Raw genomic sequence first — 18859 nt, forward strand, 5'->3', positions numbered from 1 at the left:
TACAACAGGTGAATTTAAGGTATGTGTACATCATACCTCAAAAAAGTTGTTTTAAAAAGCCAGGCATGTTAACACAAGCATTGCTGAGAATGTGAGATGTAAGTGAAAACTTTAAGGAGGAAGGGAAGTAGGCATGCAAATACTTAGGGGAAAGGGTCACCAGTTTGATTGCCAGTCAGGGCACATGCCTGGGTTGCGGGCCAGGTCCCCAGAAGGGGGCATGAGAGAGGCAACCACACACTTATGTTTCTCTCCCTCTCTTACTCCTTCCCTTTCCCTCTCTCTAAAAATAAATAAGTAAAATCTTTAAAAAAAAATACTCAGAGAAATATACCAGACAACAGGAAAGCTATTTACAAAACCCAGGGCACAAGCATCCCCGGGGTGTCTGCGGCACAGCAAGGTGCTGGTGGGCTAGAGCTGAGTGCTTGTAAATAGAAAGGAAGGAGACGACATGAGAGAAGTAATGATGGATAAAGGATGGTGGTGACAGAAATCACATGGAACATTTTATGCCACCAGCTTTTCCCATGACAGTAAAAGAGAACGTACACCGAAGTTCTGGGCCAAGGAATGATGGGGTCAGACTTGTATTTTAAAAGGATCACATGATACAAAGAAACTATAAAAAGACATTATAAAAAGCCTCCATATAAACCAGCCACCTCCAGAGTTAGCCTCTCTCGTCTGACTGGGATACTGAAGAAAGTCTTCCTTGAAAAGAAGGAGAAACTTATCAGTGTCTCAAAATGTTGCCTCTGAGCCGCCTGCATCAAAACCCGACTTCTGACTACTTGGGGCTGGGGATGTGAGACTCCGGATTTACGAACCCCCAGGGGGATACCTATGAGAAACACCATGAGCCAGACAAACATTAAGGCCCCTCAAACTGTAAGTTACGAGAAAGTATGAAGGCAACCTGGACCACATTTAAGGAAATGGCTAGGGTTTATCATAAGTAGACATCTGAACGGATTATTTTATTTATAGATAAAGTGGCTTTTCTCCATATTCTCAAAAAAAATCTTACCCAGTTGTTTTTCTTCCCAGCATAAATTTCCATGTTCTCTCCATACTGTGGCTCTTCCAGTAACGTCTGGTATTCAAACATGAGACGGGAGCTCTCACGGAGACGGCTGCATTGAAACTGGTGATACTGTTGCACAAGTTCCTTCACCACAAGTAAGAGACATTCAGGATTTGAAGGATTCCAGGAGGCAAGGTTCTGTAAAAGCCATAAATCAAAGACCAGTTAAAAACGAATGTTCATGCAAATCCAGCATCACACTAGCACACCAATATAGGGAGAAAGAAGGAGGAAACTCGAACCCCCAAGGAGCAGACTACTCTTAGAGACAAACTCAGAGCTGAAGTTAGAAGGGTCTTTCAAACTTGCTGGCTTCTCCTCCATCCCAAAAATTCCTTGCAGAAAAGCACGAGAAACTCAATCATGAGTAGCCAGAAAGAGTAAAGTGTAAAGCAGGGTAGTAATAAACAAGAAACCTAAATATCTTAGAAAAGCATAATTTTAGCTCTGGAATACTTCATTTGTTTCTTATTCTTATAATTTTAATGTTTTTCCATCTGCTCCTAAATTCAGCATTCTATGCTAATGTCATCAACTGGGATCCGTGGACCATCTGCATCTGTAATACCAGATATAAATAAACGTTCTGTAAACACTAGAGCCCCAAAGAAATATAAGCACAATGGTGATGGTTCAGCCTGGCAAAGACAGGAATGCAGTAGAGAGGAGAGAAAATACAATTAGGAAATGCAAGGTTCAGAGAAAAAGAGGAAGAAAATGGCTGTGAGAGTTTGCGAACAGGAAAGGAGCTAGGAATGAGGGAAGAGCTGATATGTATATACCAGTTTTTATGTGCACATTCATTCATTGAACAGTTACCGACCACCTATGATGTATGTGCCATTGCTCTTGGCAGTACTGAGAACGAGCCAAGCCCTTGCTCTCAAGGAGTTTACATTTTAGGGGACCAAAACAAACAATGAGCAAACAATTAAATATATTACAGAGTGATGAATGCCACTCAGAAAAATGGAACATGCAACCAGAAGCCTAGTGAAGGAAGAACTGCAAGGCAAAAGAAGGGATCAGCCGTGTCAAATGACGCTGCCAAGTAAGACGAGGCCTGAGAACTGACTGCTGGGTTCGGCGACACACAGGTTAATCATGTCTTCAACAAGTGCCATTTGGTGACGTAAAGCCTGATTGTCAAGGGTTTAGAAGAGAATGGGCAGAAAGAAATAGCAGACAGCTACATTGACAATTCAATCTGGTAACCAGAGGCAGAAGTGGGGTCAAGGGAGAATTTTGCTCAGATATCTGAAGCCTAATGGAATGTCAGTGTGGAAGGGGATAAACGTGATGATGCAAGGCGGGGGGGGGGGGGTGGCGAGGGGGAGGAGGAGGCAGAATACCAGGAGACAGGATAATAAATAGGTAGCCAGAAGTGGGATCTCACAGAGGGTTGGCCTGAGAAATGAGCAGGGAGCCCATCCAAAGGAACAAGAGGAGAGTGAAACTAAATGAGAGTGAATGCAGGTGGGTCAGTCCACGTGGTGAGAGGAGGAACTTGTGGTGGTTCTCTCCTGAGAGCTAGTACATTCTCCTCCAAGTAGGAAGGAAGGGCGTCCACTGACAGTAAGGGAGAAGAAACAGATATTGGAAATTTGAGAAGTCTGAAATAGTCATTTAGAAAAATAAATGGACTGAGGAAATGAAGGAGGAATTCCTCATTGCACTAAAAGCTCTGAGGTTGAAGGTATGTCTGTTAAGTGAAACTAGTTAGCATAAATTCCACTGTCTGGGTGCAATGTGGAGTGGGAGGAATTTGAATTTAACAAAAGTTGGGATTTTGCCAGACAAGTAAAATAGATAGAAAGAGGGATTAAGAAATCTTAGAAAGTTTACAAAACAACGATTATAATTATAAAACATGCGCTTTAAGCCAGGAAAAAGCCACGCTCACAAGGGAAGTGAGAGTTGGTAAAAGGGTGGTAGGACCAGGAGTCCTGGGGAGCTGGAAGGACCGCTGGGGGAGATGGGAGAAGAATGACTTGGACAGACAGGAGGTGTGGTCAGAGAGCAGGAGTTTGCAACTGAGATGAGGGTGGCTCCTGGGGAGCTGGAAGGACCGCTGGGGGAGATGGGAGAAGAACGACTTGGACAGACAGGAGGTGTGGTCAGAGAGCAGGAGTTTGCAACTGAGATGAGGGTGGCTCCTGGGGAGCTGGAAGGACCGCTGGGGGAGATGGGAGAAGAACGACTTGGACAGACAGGAGGTGTGGTCAGAGAGCAGGAGTTTGCAACTGAGATGAGGGCGGCGATCGGTAGCTGCTCTGACAAGGCCTTGCGAAGAGTGAAGAGTGCGCTCGGCTCCGGTAGAGAGGAGAGGACGAGGTCACTGAGGGAAAAGAAGTCGGGGGCTCGCTGAGAGGCCAGGATGTCGGAAGGGCTGGTTGGTTATTCATATGGACGTTAAACCACCTGGAACCACGACAGGAGCTGGAATGCAGAGTGAGTAACAACAAGCCAAGTGCTAAAACCCTCCATGAAGGTAGAAAAGGAGGGGCCGGGGGAGGGGGGGTCCTACATTCTGCAGGTATGAGCTTCAAAGAGGGGGACAGGGGATTAAAGAACAGGGACTGACATTTTCCTTGAATGCAGCATGAAAGAAAAAGGAGAACACCTACCACACCTCCACATACTATTATATCAATTTATAGTGGGGAAACTGTGGCAAAAGTAGTTCAGTATCTTGTCCAAGGTCACGGAGTTAGTAAACAATAATGCTGGATTCTGACAAGCGATTTGGCTTCAAGTTCCTCCTTAAGCCCTACACCAGATGCTCTTAGTACATTTTGGTCTCAGGAACCTTTTACATTCTTAAAAAGTTTGAGGATCCTGAAGAGCATCTGTATATAAAAATTGTATAATTAAATTTACTACAGTAAAATAAAAACAATTTTTTTACAATTTTATTATTATTTTTAAAATAACCTACTACACATTAATATAGAAATATTTCTAATGAGATAGCTATATTTTCTGAAAAATAGTGGGAAGCATGACATTGTTTTAGATTCTTGAAAATCCCTATGTCTGGTTTTTTTTTTTAAGCTGGATTCTCCTATATGCTTTTACAAAATCCAAAAACATATGCAATATGTTGTTTTGGCTTAAGAATTTAAAGAAAATCCAGTCTCATTCAAATATGTACTTTGAAAGAGAGGAGTATTTTTAATAGCCTTTTCAAATAATTTTGGATATTCTTTGATACTACACCAAAACTCAACAAGTGGTAGCTGAATTTGAAGGTATATTAATAAACACTTCATATTCTTACATTAAATTCCATTTGTCTATGGTGCACTTTAATAATTTTTCAATTACAGTTGACGTACAATGTATTAGTTTCAGTTGTACAACATAATTGTTAGACAGTTATATAACCTCCCAAGTGATCACCCCAGCAAGCCCAGCGCCTGTCTGGCACCATACGTGGTTATTACGGTATTGCTGACTGTGTTCCCTGTGCTGCACTTCACATCCCGTGACGGTTTTAATACCCGCCAATCTGTACTTCGTAATTAGCCTTCCCCTAATTACCCAGTCCCCCGACCGCCTCCCATTTGGCAACCATCAGTTTGTTCTCTTCATCTATGGATTTTTTTGTTTACTTTGTCTTTTAGACTCCACTTATAAGTGAAATCATATGATATTTGTCTTTCTCTGTCTGACTTGTTGCACTTACACCTTAAATTGGTCTTTCCCCCTTGTGTGATTTTATACCATCACGCAGTGGTCATCGAGAAAATACTCCTTCACTTAGTTATGCAGATCTCCCAACTGTTGACACGTTTCATTTATAGAATATTTTAAAGCATCACACTCATTAATATCATGACCAACTCACCAGAAAGTCATCCATCAAAAGAAGACAAACAAAAGTTAAAGAAATGCATCCTTAAAAGGAAAATAATTACTTGGCTCTACAAAGTGCATGGATGTAAAGGGACTAAATGGCAATGGGGAAATCATTAAATGTTCTCTTCTTTATAGGAAAGGTAGATCTTAAGGGCTGTTCAACTAAAGACTCGATGAACAGAGAAAAAAGTATGAGCTTCAGCATTACACAGCGGTTGAAAGAGGCCTCCTGCTGTGAAGTAATGGGATAAAGAGTACAAAGTCCTGTCCTCACGGGCAAACCTCTTGACCTCAAGAGCCTAAAAATTCCTTTTGGTACTACTCAAAGTATCAATAGGATAATATCAACATAGTATAAAACTTAAAATGATCATTAGGTAGCCTGCTATGTATTTCCTTCAGAGATCAAGCAAAGAGTAATAAACAGAAAAACTACACAACACTCTATTTCTTGGGTAAGTATTCCTTTTAAGTCCTTGCTCTAGTACGAAAATTAAAAAGTTCCTTTAGTTGCTTCATTAAAAAAGAAAAAGAAAAAGCTTTTTTAATTCTATCATTTCTCTTCAGCTATTTGCAAGTTACAAGCCTATTATCTATACATACACACCCCCCAAAAATTATGAAAGCATGTAAGTTGGCAAACATCCCTTAACAATTTGAATTCATTTCAATTGATTCAACCTAATTGTTAAACGCATAGTAAAGACAGTCCAACCAGTCCCTTTCCATTAAAATACAATCTCCCTATACGTGGAAATGCATCCAACCTCTTTGGCCATTAAACGCACACCTCCCTGGGAAATGACCTAGCTGAAAAACATCCCCATCAAGGAAGATGCATACCTGCTCGATAAGATAAAATTTCCTCTACCATTGCTACATGACTACTTCCACTCATTAGGTCATGTGTGGTTTGAACCGCTTTGCCTAGAAGAAGAGAACACAGAAAGTACACAAGGTCTTGGTCACTTCCTCGGCCTAAAGCATATTTTAAAAACAGGTCTAGCAATGCAGAACATTGGAACTTGCCACTCTCTTGAGAAGGAGAGAGAGAGAGGTGCCCAAAGCTTCTTTTAGAAAAGAGGGCACGGGCATAAACTAAGTATGAAAAGGAGAAAATAAGTATTTTTCTACTCACAAAGCTCTGACTATACTTGTTTTTGGTGTGCATGAAAGGAAATCTGAAATGAGGACAACTGTGAAGAGTAGGCTTAGGGCTCATATATATTAACAAAGAGACTTCAAAAATGAGTGATGAAAAATGCATTAAGAGAAAGTGGTAAAATGCAATAAAACATACCAAACCAAAGGAATTGACTGTTATTGGGAAGCCTGCTCCTTCCAGCTACACACCTACGAAGCAGCTCAGGGGAGGTGCTGTGCTGGCTGGCTTTAAAGGCCGGTCAGCAGGAGAGGCTGAGTAACTGCTGACGCTCAGGTGTGGGAAACGGACAGTGTAGCGCGAAGGTCTGTCACCCCTCCCCCGTTCGGTGCACTAAATATCACTTTCTAACCAAAGAATCGGCACCTGCCTCTTAGCAGGCACAACCTGTCTCACGTCTAGTGACGATTCTGATTCCACATTTGGCTTCCCTGTCCAGGATGCCTGACTTGAGGGATGCTGTTGTTGCTCATGTAACCTTCGACCTTCCCACACTTCCCTCTCATGAACACACTCCAGCACACATACACACTCCCAAATCACTGACCCCACAGACCAGAAAAGGCCCAACCGACCCTCAGCTCCTACTGAGCCTCCTTCGGTCAAAAACATAGTGAAGGACAATGTGTTCAGACAATCAGCTTCCCCCCACTCACATCTCACTTGTTCAAAACACGGCTTCACAGTCACGTTGAAGTGAACTGAGGCACAAGGACATCGACAAATGAAAAAAGTTCGGAAGCCAAACACTAGGTTCGTGTCTTCAGGGAGGAGAAGAAGAAAAGCAACTTAGCCAACGAGTCCTGGGACCATCACTGTCTAATAGTGGACGGGGGAAAATCTTTGACAGGAAAAATATTTCTTCTGAACAATGAAAGCTTATAATAAAAGTTTTCAATTAATCAAAGAATAAAGTACATAACTAAAATAGAAATATTACTAAAAAGTTATTGGGAACTCCTGCTACAAAATTTGGCACAGCTGTCTAGCACTGTGCAAGACACACAACACTGTATTATACATTTGAAAGTTGCTAAAAGAATAAATCTCAGAAGTTCTCATTACAAGAAAGTTTAGAACTATGTGTGATGATAGAGGTTAATGGAACTTATTGTGGTACTAATTTCCCAATATATACATATTGGGAATGTATATTCCCAAGTCAAAATGTTATACACCCAAAACTAATACAATGTTAGATGTCAATTACATCAATAAAAATTGATTTATTTTAAAACAATATATGAAAAGTATGCAATCTTATTGATAAAGAAATATAATTCTCCTGGTTTCTTCTTTTCATAAGCTAATGTTTCCTTGAAAAAGTAATATATGCACATGGTAAGAGAATTTTTTTCCCAATAGCACAGAAGAGTATGAAGAACAAATTCAAGTCTCCCTGTCAAACTATACTATCGGATGTCCCCACTCCCCAAGAACACTACTCTTATTCCACAGAAGAAGCTGCACTGGGACCCTGTAAGGTACCGACACTTGACCCTACTTAACCCTACAGAGCACCTCTGGCTTTGTTCCCTCTAGGCCTGACTTTTACTCCAAGACTGGGCCTCACCCCACAGATTGCTTCTTGTTTTCATGGGACTCACTAATTTGGACTGGCCCTTACCCAGCATTCCTCACAAGAGAAGAAAAGTAGGCAATAATTATAAGAAACAAAGTTTATTATTTTAAACTAGCCAAGTTCTTCTTTTGGGCAAACAGCTAATGCTGGTGTGGATATAGTTCTTTTTTTTTAATTTGTTTTTTATTTTTATTTTGTATTGTATTTTTTCCATTACCATTTAACCCCTCTATACTTCCTTCCACCTCCCCACCCACAATCACCACACTGCTGATTGTCCATGAGTTCTTTCTCTTGCTATGGATGTAGTTTAATGGGCATTTCTACACATCGGAGTATATTTTGGTTCAAGCAGTTTATTTTTATTTTTTCAAGAATCTTTTTTCCAAAAATCACTCTCAATACCCCCTAGAAATCCTTTTCTAGGAATCTAAGAAAACAAAAATGAGTCATTTATAACATCATGAAACTGCAAATAACCTAAATGCCTGATAGGAAATAGCTGAAAAACTGTTTCTAAGTCACTAAAAGGAATAATAAGCAGCCAACATGTTTACATATTGGATTCCTAGAAATAGGATTTCTAGGAATCTGTCTAAGAAAACAACAATAGAGTCATTTATAACATCATGAAACTGCAAATAACCTAAATGCCTGATAAATAGTTGAAAAACTGTTACAATCATTAAAAGGAATAATATGTAGCCAATATGTTTACAAATACTGTATAGTAGCACAGAAAACACTAAACGAAGGCAAATTTTAAAAACTCTGTGTATACATAATGGTCTTAACTCTGATTATCCCCATACCCTCCCAAACCGCCACAGCAAAATCCATCTATGCTTAGAAAAATGACTAGAAGGAATGTTAACAACTGATGTTGGCTGGGAGTTATTTAGAAGAGGATTTTCCCTTCTATATTTTCTATATTTTCCAAATTTTCTGAGTTTATGCTTACACATACATGTGTATATGTGCACATACATAACACATGCACGTACTTTCATAAGGAAAATACAGATTTTAAGAAACAGAATAGCACACTTCAGATATTTCATTTCAAACTGTTTCTCAATCGCAAAGTCTAGGAAATTCCACTTGCCATTTATATATTTTATGAAGTCAGACTTCAGCTGTGCCTTCTGATCAACAAAAAGTTAGCCAGTCCCAGAGCCCTGGAGAACTAGTCTTGCATCACTTAACCCTGACTAAATGTGCTTCGAGTAGCCTCGCACTCACTGTTCTTCTGTTCTGAAATTCGAAGCCTCGTAGAACATTTCCAGAAAGCTAATGCAATATGCTGCAATGTCACAGTCACAGTTGCAGGAATTTATTATGTTTTTCTCAACCCAGACTCTTTCGTGTTTCCCTCCTCTGACCGGCAGTCTTAAGACACGGCCGATGAGAGCGTGCGTTTCTAACGGGGCTGTGGCCAGACAGCGTGAATCTGTTTTAATGCCACCTCATCTGGAGAATACAAAAGACAGCCAACAGAAATGTGCTATTTAACCTGTTTGTAAGGTCAGATATCGGAGGACCAAGTATTAACAGAAATGTCTACACTCTACATGAGGACAGAGCTGGAGATGTGTAACACCTCTAACACATCATCTGACATAATTTAAATAAAAATTATCTTAAACATTTTCATACTTCCTTAAAATATAGCGACTTCTTAACTTCTTAAAATAGAGGTAACATAATGTGAGTTCGGGGGTGGCTGAGAGGGAAGTTGGAGAAACTAACTTTGGGGCCGCACGGAGCAAGCCTACTCCCATCTCCATAAAACTCTCCTTCACGTGCATGCATGTGGCTAGCAAAAAAGACAATACAGCCCTCCCAATAGCATAAAAGGGTATACAAAACATATCCCTTATAGCTACAGCTCATTTTTAGTTAATGTTTTGGGGATTTTATTTTTGAGAAGATTCAACTATTATAAAAGTGGGGTACACGGAGAGGGAGAGAACATCACAGCTGAATTCTGCTGCACTACGATTTGTAGCATTCTCACAGAAACAAATCTTGGTAAGGCAAACATTTAAATAAGGTCATTGTGCAACCCTCAGTGGCTTTGTTTTCAAATATACTAATAATTCTCTTTATCCTCAACAGCAGAGCCTACTGAGCCTGAGATGTGCGACTGTTGCCACAACGTTTGAAGCTGATGTTAATTACAGTCTTTGGAAACTCAGTGGATTCTGGGAAGCACGAAAGCTAATTCTGACAGCCAAGTGAATAGCTCAAGAGACAACCAACATGCAGGCATTTCTCGGATTAGTATGAGCTAGTAAATGTACTCCCACTTAGGAACTGTGTCTGACAGGTACACCGAGTGTACTCTGATGAAAGGTGGCAACTTGCGACCTGTGGTCGGTGGCTACTGCTGGAGCCAGGGGCAGTCTGAGCAGAGGGCACTCCAGGCCTCTGAAACCCGCCTTTCACTGCAATGCCTCTGCCACTCATTTTTGGGTTTCGTTTCATTGAAGTTTCACCTAAGATATCATTTCAAAAAAATTTTCTTTTGAAAAATGAACCTCATCTAACACAAACAGTGATTATAATCTTCAGTGAAATCTTATATTCCTTCTGCCCTTCCTATCTGTGACCATCTTCACCTCGGTGTCAGAAGTCCTGCTAAGAAAAATCCAGGATCATAAAATGGCCTGGAGGACCTTTAAGACATGTGCTGAAATTTCGTCTAGTTTTTAAGACATTTGCCCCAAGTCACAAAATAGTCTATTTTTAGTCAGTGTATAAATACACAGTTCATGATTGGAGTAAAGGGATTTGTCTCCTTAAATCATACATATCTTGTCAATAAGCAAAGTGGAATTGGCATCTCCTCAAAATATCTAGTATGTTTGGGTCCAGCCACAGAAACTTCTTCTGGCTGTGGTTCTACCCAGGTTTCTATAGAGCTCTCCAAGGTTCTGACCTGCCTCATAACCAACAACCAAATTCCCTGGATTAAAAAAAAAAAAAAATTGTGACCTAGGATCCTTCTAAAAGAGTTTTTTTTTTTTATTGCCTTGCAGGATACTGGCTACTAATGGTAATATGATCCCGCATCTAAGCCAACACAGAACATGACAATTATACATCCTTGAGAAGAACTAAGATAATGTCTTGGGCAAAATATACAAATACCTTAGTAGCTAAAAATCACTTTTCTATGTGATTTTATGATAGAACTGAAAGACTCATAATACAGAAAAAGCAAAATAGGGAATCTTAAATCTGAACTTTTTGAAATGCTTCATCCAGTTGCTAGGTAAATAAAACTTCTAACTAACAGAGGAGTTCTGGGAAATCTTCAAATACCTACAAGAGATGATCTACTGGTATATCACATCAGAATTTCTCTATCATCCTAATTTTGTGCTAGAGTGTCAGAATCACTGGAATGGTACACTTTCCAGTGATTCTAAATAAGTAAAGTTGGTACACTTTCCAATGATTCTAAATAAGTAAAGTTGGTATACTTCACTTGTTTAGTTTCTTCCACAGAAGGCATGCTTTTAATCTGAAATACTACACAAAAGTATCTCAAAATTATATCTTTGGGTCCATTTAAAAAAAATTTATCTCTTCTTGCCCATCAGAAGCTGCTGTAAGATTACCTTCCAGTTCCTCTTAAAATGACCAGCACAAAGCCCCATGTCATGTTGAACTGCCCCTATCAATCGCCTCAAGGATCACATTTCTAACTTCTGTTTCTTTCCTTGGCATTAGGGGTCAATAGATGGGAGGAAACATGGATGAGAGGGAACAGGGAAAGGAAGGAACCTCAGAGCACACCCACTGGTCCAGACTTCCTTGTTTATTTTACTTTATTTTTTATTCTCACCCGAGGACATGCCTATTGACTTTTTAGAGAGATGGGAAGGGAGGCAGGCAGAGAAGGAGAAGAACATCGATGCAAGGGAGAAATATTGATCAGTTGTCTCCCAGAGACGCCCCGAGTGGGGACCAAACCTGCAACCCAGGCACATGCTGACCGAGAATTGAACCCACAGCCATTCGGTTTACAGTATGACAGACACTCCACCCAACTGAGCCACGCTGGCCAAGACTTTCCTTGTTTATTAGGGGAAGAAAGAGAGAGACACCTTTCTATCTTGGAAACCTCCTCAAGTGGAACAAGTGTGAGAAGAAAGAAAATACCCTCCACAGAACCTTTACTAGTCTTTCTTCTCTTAACGCTATAACCACTTGGAGAATAGAAATGGTATCTTTTCCACAACATTTATAAAAGAACTAAGATTGGGAACACTCAAATCACTGCATATAAACATGAATATAGAAAAAAATAGAGTAGATTTAGTTATTATTCAATAATATTACTCAACTCTTTGGAAAATGCTGAATTGAATAATAACTAAATCCACTCTATTTTGTCTATATAATCTTGTCTTCATCCATACAACTTTAAGGTGCTATCTTTTACATAAAAATGAAATCTATTTGAGGTTAAAATGCTCCAGTTTTATAACTCTTATTTCTCAGAAAAAATAAACAATATTCTTATTAAGTTCAATTTTGGATAAAATGCCAGTGTAGACTAAAATTTGGTTAATAAGATCTATACATTAAAAAAATCATTTGGTCTATGCAACAAAGTGCTCTAAAAAATTCTTAAACAAGTTACTTTAAGCTGAGCATTCACCAAATTCACCAAGACCACAACAAGTATCCCCCGCAATAAAATCCTTCTGTGGTTCCAGAATGATTACTGCTATTGACCTGAATCACCGATGCCACACACCTTCTCCAATCAATGCTGCTCAGACTCTGAGAATAAAAGGCAACACTGCAATGGCAGAAAAGAAATTAGCAAATATGATTTCTAACTTAATTCAAATTGTTTTTCCTGGGGATGTATTTAAATTGTCCAGGTTGCTCGAATATCATCCAGGGATGTGATTCTGAAGGAGACAGCTTGTTGCTGGTTTTCCTGGCTGTACTACAAGAAACAACAGTGTGAGCTTATTTTAAGTTAATGTGTGCTTCTGTGTTTCTTTACAAGAAATTAACTGCAGTCATTTACTTAGAGCAAACACTTTGTCCGGGTTTCATGTTTCATTAGAAAATGTCTTCAGGAGTCTTTTAAACTTAGAAGGTTAAGAATCCCAATTTCTGCCCATAGATTTTTAAGTTTAGAGCAAATTCTTTAAATCATGATGACAGAGAGCTCCAGTTCAGTGACCCTTTGCTGCCAGCGAGTGTTTCCTAGCCGAGGGTGAGTCACAGGTCGTAAGAGCCCTACCCATTCCCCTGTACGAAGACAACTCTTTTCCTGCCTCGGTCAGGACCAGATCTCAGGGTAGATTCTCATCTCTTTCGGCTACGATAATCACAAAGAGACCCGCAGGAATGAACAGCATAGAGTGAGGCAGAGAACAAACAGCTCCAACCAAGTTGTTAGTTGTAACTGGGGAAGCACCTGCAGGCTCTGACACCTGCTTTCTGACCCCTGCCTGGAAGACTTCCCGAGCTAGACCTGGCCGCTGCGCCACAGTGATTTACTCTGTACAACTGCTTCCCCTCACCTTAGCTGAGCTCCCTGGACTTTATTCCAGACCTGCGCCCCTTGCCAGACCTTCTTCTAAACAATATCCCAGTCTTGGGCCATCAGGGCCAGTGATCTTAAAGCCCATAATGTCCTAGAAACACAACTTGTGTATAAATAATTAGGAGAAACTCCAACTGAAAAGGAGGCTACCCCCAAGCTCTTCCTGTTATACCAGCCACATGCAGCTTGGCTCTTATAGCAAGAAAAGAAAAGCCACACAAAGTAGGCCATCAACTAAAGGAAAAGATACCCACAAAATTCAACACACAGGGTAGGTAAGAGCTTTCAGTGTCTTTGTCATTCTCCCTAAAAACTGTACCTCCCAGCCCCAGGTCTGTAGTAGACATCTATTGTTTGATATCTGTTTCCCTCCTTCTGGTAACGCAAACCCAAATTTCCTCGGGAAAACCACTCCTTCCCCCTCTCAGGCATGGGTTTAGAGTAGGAACCTCCAGTCCAAGTTCTTCGGGCTCTGACTGCCTGTCTCCATCATTATTTTCCATGCACCTATCATGAGCAAATGATCCAACACACACCTAACCAAACCCGAAGAGACAAATGAAACATCAGCCGGGACTTCTGAGAAATTGAAAGTGTTCTTTCTTCTCAGGGTAGAAGAACATAAAAGTCTGAACTGGAATAATGATTCTGTGTTCACAAGGGACGAGGCTTAAGCTCCTGGGTGAACATGGAGACCAAGAATAAAGTCATCACAGTGGGAGGCCACACAGAGAAGAAAGAGACAGAAACTAAGTCCTTAAATGATGTTATTTCAGCCACTAGACCAAGCCTTATCTGAAGCCCTTTTAAGTTCTGTAAGCCAAGGAATTCCCCTTTTTGTCTAAGTCAGCTTCAATCAGGTTTTCTTCACTTAAAAGAAAAAAGAGGGAGAGGGAGAGGGAGAAGAAAGAGGAAGGGAAAAGGGAAAGGGAAAGGGGAGAAGGAGAGGAAGAGGAGGAAGAGAAAGAGGAGTGGGGGAGAAGAAACAATAAAAGAGGGCCAATCACACCGAAGCGCCTTATCACCCTTTCACCTCCTCTAAGAGAAAGAATACAGGGAGAGGTGCATGAACTCTTACTAGGCCACAGAACTATTCAAGAACCCTTTAATACAAAGTGTAGATAAGATTTGGAACCTTATGTTTCCTGCCAGATAAAAAAGTTAATGTAGCTTGTACCTTATCTGCAGGAAAATCTACATAGAGGATTAACCTATTCCCGCTAACCCAACAATGATTACAATCATTCTTCTTAAGGAAAAAATGGATAAAAAGGAAGGAAAGATGGGAGACTATACCCTTGTGTATTAAAACTCATTCAATGGACGTAAGTTAAAAAGGATCTGAAATGGGGATCTAATAAGATGTTCCCCATCCCAGAGCTTTTTAAACACCAGTAAGGTATTTGATTCAGTGGGCAATACAGCCAGACTTCCGTAAAAGCCAAGAGTCCCGTGAAAAAACAAGGAGTCCAGCTGAAGAACGCAAAGGAAAAGAGCAAACAACCATTCCAGACCAGCAAGGATACTTTGATTACGGGCGTGTGTCTTGGGGCTAGAAAGGAGGTCTTCACAGGCTTCATGGTCCTGTAAACAGGAGATATTTTTAACTTTCCTCCACCTGATTGCAACATAACCAGCACTACAAATTGTACTGTGGTATCTTATGAATGCTGGCTCCACGCCAAACTTGAAATGAATACTTTGACTAGTAGTAAACTTTTTAAATCTTTTGCACACATTCTCTCTCCAGGCAGACTGAAAACTGGGCCACCACAAAGCAGCCAGAGCCACTGCCTTCCAACCATTTGTCAGCTTAGCGATACCTAGTGATTACACAGTTTCGTCAGTTCTCATTTCCTTCAACTCACCGTCCCTTTACAGCCCCCAAAGCCACTCCCCACCAGACCCTTTAACTGTGGTGCTCCTCACAGTTAACTAAAGTGTCTATTTCAAACTGTGCCATCCGAACAGCCTTGCCCGGGTTTCAGGGTGAACAATCATGAATACAGAGCCCTCCAATGAAATGCCTCAAGAGCCTCAACAAAGCCCTTGTATCCTAAGCCTCAAATTTCTATTTCCTTCAACTCGCTGTCCTCAAACAGAATGGGGTTCCATCAATAAACACCACTTTTTAAAAAGATTCCTCAATAGAAGGCTGAGAATACACCATCTTCAATGACCAAGAAAGCCTCCTATCTTGCAGCAACTATGTGAAACCTTTTCTGCCTACAGCTCTAGTTCCCATCAGGGCAAATCTCAGATAACTGTGAGAGCATTTCAAAAAGACAGATTCTCAGGTGCTACCCTCTGAGGCACTGTTCAACAGGCCTGGAGTGATACCTGCTCCTGGGACCTACAAAATCTGTTTTGCGATTTGGGGTCTCATGTTCAGGCATTCTGATGGCAAGGCGGAAACCCAGAAAATTTGATCATCTTCCTAATGAATTTTCTCATTGTAGTCAAAGGCCCAAATGATTTGTCTAATGATGGCTAAAGGCTCCATCCACTAGAACTTTCCATCAAGTTGCCCCCTCCCACATTTCCCAGGAAGTAACAGAATGTGTCTCCAGACCTCAGATCTACTTATAATCCAGGGCTACACATACCCAGGGAAAAACAATCAACAACGGAGAATCAACATCATTCTTGCTATTTCCTACTTCTCCTACAGTAATGGAATCTACTAAACTTGATCCCCTCATCTGCCTAGATCTAAAATATCTTTCAGGTTCCTCCTGGGACCCCAACATTCTTAATTTAAATGTCACCTATGCCCCAGAAAAAAAAAGTACCAAATCACTTACTAAATTGTGTGATCATTCTTAAATTGGATTACTTACTTGAGTTTAATTTTAAATCACCATTTTTTTCCTCTCAATTGTTTTTGTAATGGTTCCATTAAGATTAAGGAATTATGAAGGGGTCTCAAATTGGCAGCCTCAGCCTGTAGTCATGCTTTCTTTGACCCACAAAATAATTTTATTTGAAAATCCTGAGACAAAGCATACACAGTTCAATAGGTCACAATCCTTACCAATCACAACTGTTTTATACCTGTCTTTCCCATTCATTTGTATTACTTGGCTGGCTCTTTTAGGCATCTGAGTTTGCAACACCAGAATTAGTATTTCAGAGCATTTCCTACAGATATGCTTTAGTTCCTTCCGTGTTTCTTTCACTTACGGTCGATATATAAGGTGTTTCCTGGTGTCATGTAAGCAAAATGCAGCAGAACAAATAGCTAAAGTACCTCGGGATTGGAAATTAAAGATAAAAAGAAAGTTCTCCTATTCAGTGTTCCCACTAATGTTCATAAAGAAAGACACTGTCTGGATGATATACTTACTGCATATTATTGTCCCTCTATTAACTATAAATTATCTGAGAACAGGGACAGTGCCCTATTCATCTTTGTGGAAGGGCTGTGCTAGACATCACGGGCTATTCAAAGTGGGCACTCATTATTTGTCAAGTGAATAATCACTATTATTCAATTCATTATAAACTAAATTAAATATAATATGTTAAAGGATCCAAATTTTTTTCAGGGTCAATAGAAATACTGGCTACTAGAGGCCAAGCTAATCTGTGGTCATGAGCAGAAGTAGACAGCAATTCTGAAGATAAATATATTGCAATATGACTAAGTATAGTCATCAGTCATTAACAAAGAGACTTGACTTTTGGTGGGGAGTGCATGATGCAATATGCAGATGATGTGTGACTAGGTTGAACACGCGAAACCTGTGTGGTTTTATTAACCAATGTCACTCCAATAAATTCAACAAAAAATAAACAAAAATAAAACGCACCCTGGCTGGTGTGGCTCAGTGGACTGAGCACTGGTCTGCAAACCAAAGGGTCACTGGTTTGATTCCCAGTCAGGGCACATGCCTGGGTTGTGAGCCGGGTTCTCAGTTGAGGGGTGCATGACAGGCAACTACACATTAATGTTTCTCTCCTTCCCTTCCCCTCTCTCTAAAAATAAATAAATAAAAATATTAAAAAAAAAAGAAGTTAGGCCCTGGCTGGCATAACTCAGTGGATTGAGTGCGGGCTGCGAACCAAAGTGTCGCAGGTTCGATTCCTAGTCAGGGTACATGCCTGGATTGTAGGCCATGACCCCCAGCAACCGCACATTGATGTTTCTCTCTCTCTCTCTATCTCCCTCCCTTCCCTCTCTAAAAATAAATAAATAAAATCTTTTTAAAATTTTAAAAAAATAAATAAAATGCTAAAAAAGTTTGAGCAGTCTAAAAAATATTATCTTAAAAGCATTTTAAGATATAATTGCTTTCCAAAGGCTAACAAAGTTAAAAATAGGAATGTAAAAGAAAAAGTCAATATAAACAAAAATCAAATTATCATTGCTCAATAGATAAGGACTAAGGAGCACAAAATAACACATTAAATCAGTTCCCAGTTAAAAAAAAAACACATGAGATGTTGATCTTCCTGTTTTTCATAAACCTTATAATTGCGCTTCCAGAAAACCACCAAGCATCTGCCTCCATGGAGCTAGTTCTTTTCATCTCGGAGCTCTCACAAGGAAATACAGAGCACACTGTGCCAGGATCACTATCTTCTCCAGCCAAAATCATTCTGCCTTGGAGCCAATTTCCTCTTGGTAAATTTTGATCAAATTCCTTCAATTTACAGCTTCCTTAGTACTAGCAATGGCTGCACATGTCACATGTTGGTATACGTGTATATATGTTTAACAATTACATTACGAATTTAACAGTAACACATACACATATGCAGACAGGTAAACATCCATCTCTGTACGCAGCTGCACATACATATCCTGCATACCAGTTTCTGTAAGTTTCTGTCTGCTCTCCTGTGAATTCCACAGTCACAAAACCCACTTGGGCTTTCTTGATTCAGTGATAATTCTCTGATAACTAACAGTACTGTGGAAATCTGCATTAATCAAGTCTACAACACAGCTATAATTTAATGATAATCAAGGCTAATCACAGTAATTCTGTAAAGTTGTACACCTGAAACTTATATAATGTTATTAACCAATGTTACTCCATAAAAGTTCATTAAAAAAAAAAACAATAATTCTGAAGCAATAAACACTCCCTCAGAAGTTTCTGAATCATTAAAGAAAGATCAAATTATGTTCTACCTTTAGTGTAAGGGGTATTTTATCAAAAATCAATTTGTTTAAAAGAACGAATGATCTGTGTATAGTTATACAGCAAGTTTATGAGCATGAATATTTGATTAACCAGAATACCTTATTTCCCATGTATTCATATGAAGAAGAATTTCTGAACTTTGTATATATGACTATCTTTAATATATACATATCATATATATACTTACAGGGACTTCAGATCAACCACAAGGTCATATTTTTTACATAATTCCAATAGGGGTGACTGAGCTATAGTTTTTGTTAACCTTGCAAACATCTCCAAATTTAGAAAATAAATAAATGCTTTAAAAATGTACCTTTCAACACCCAAATTATATATATAATCGTTACATTAATCAATATTCTTACCAATACATGTTTTCAACTCCTAGAGGACCCCTTGGATTCACAACATGACTGATGATCTCTGGTAGGCT

General features: G+C 39.8%; 1 protein-coding gene across 2 annotated transcripts in view; it reads right to left on the reverse strand.

Moving 5' to 3' along the window:
- BABAM2 (BRISC and BRCA1 A complex member 2) overlaps nucleotides 1-18859 on the reverse strand; it is a 338154-nt gene that overhangs the window by 232718 nt on the left and 86577 nt on the right. For both annotated transcript variants that reach the window (XM_045844469.1, XM_045844467.1), the window contains exon 5: nucleotides 1031-1225. In XM_045844469.1, the coding sequence (XP_045700425.1) occupies nucleotides 1031-1225 (195 nt within the window). The remainder of the gene's footprint in view (nucleotides 1-1030; nucleotides 1226-18859) is intronic.

This window comes from Phyllostomus hastatus, unplaced genomic scaffold, assembly GCF_019186645.2.
Source record: "Phyllostomus hastatus isolate PE091 unplaced genomic scaffold, TTU_PhHast_1.1 phas_contig_402, whole genome shotgun sequence".
NCBI lineage: Eukaryota > Metazoa > Chordata > Mammalia > Chiroptera > Phyllostomidae > Phyllostomus > Phyllostomus hastatus.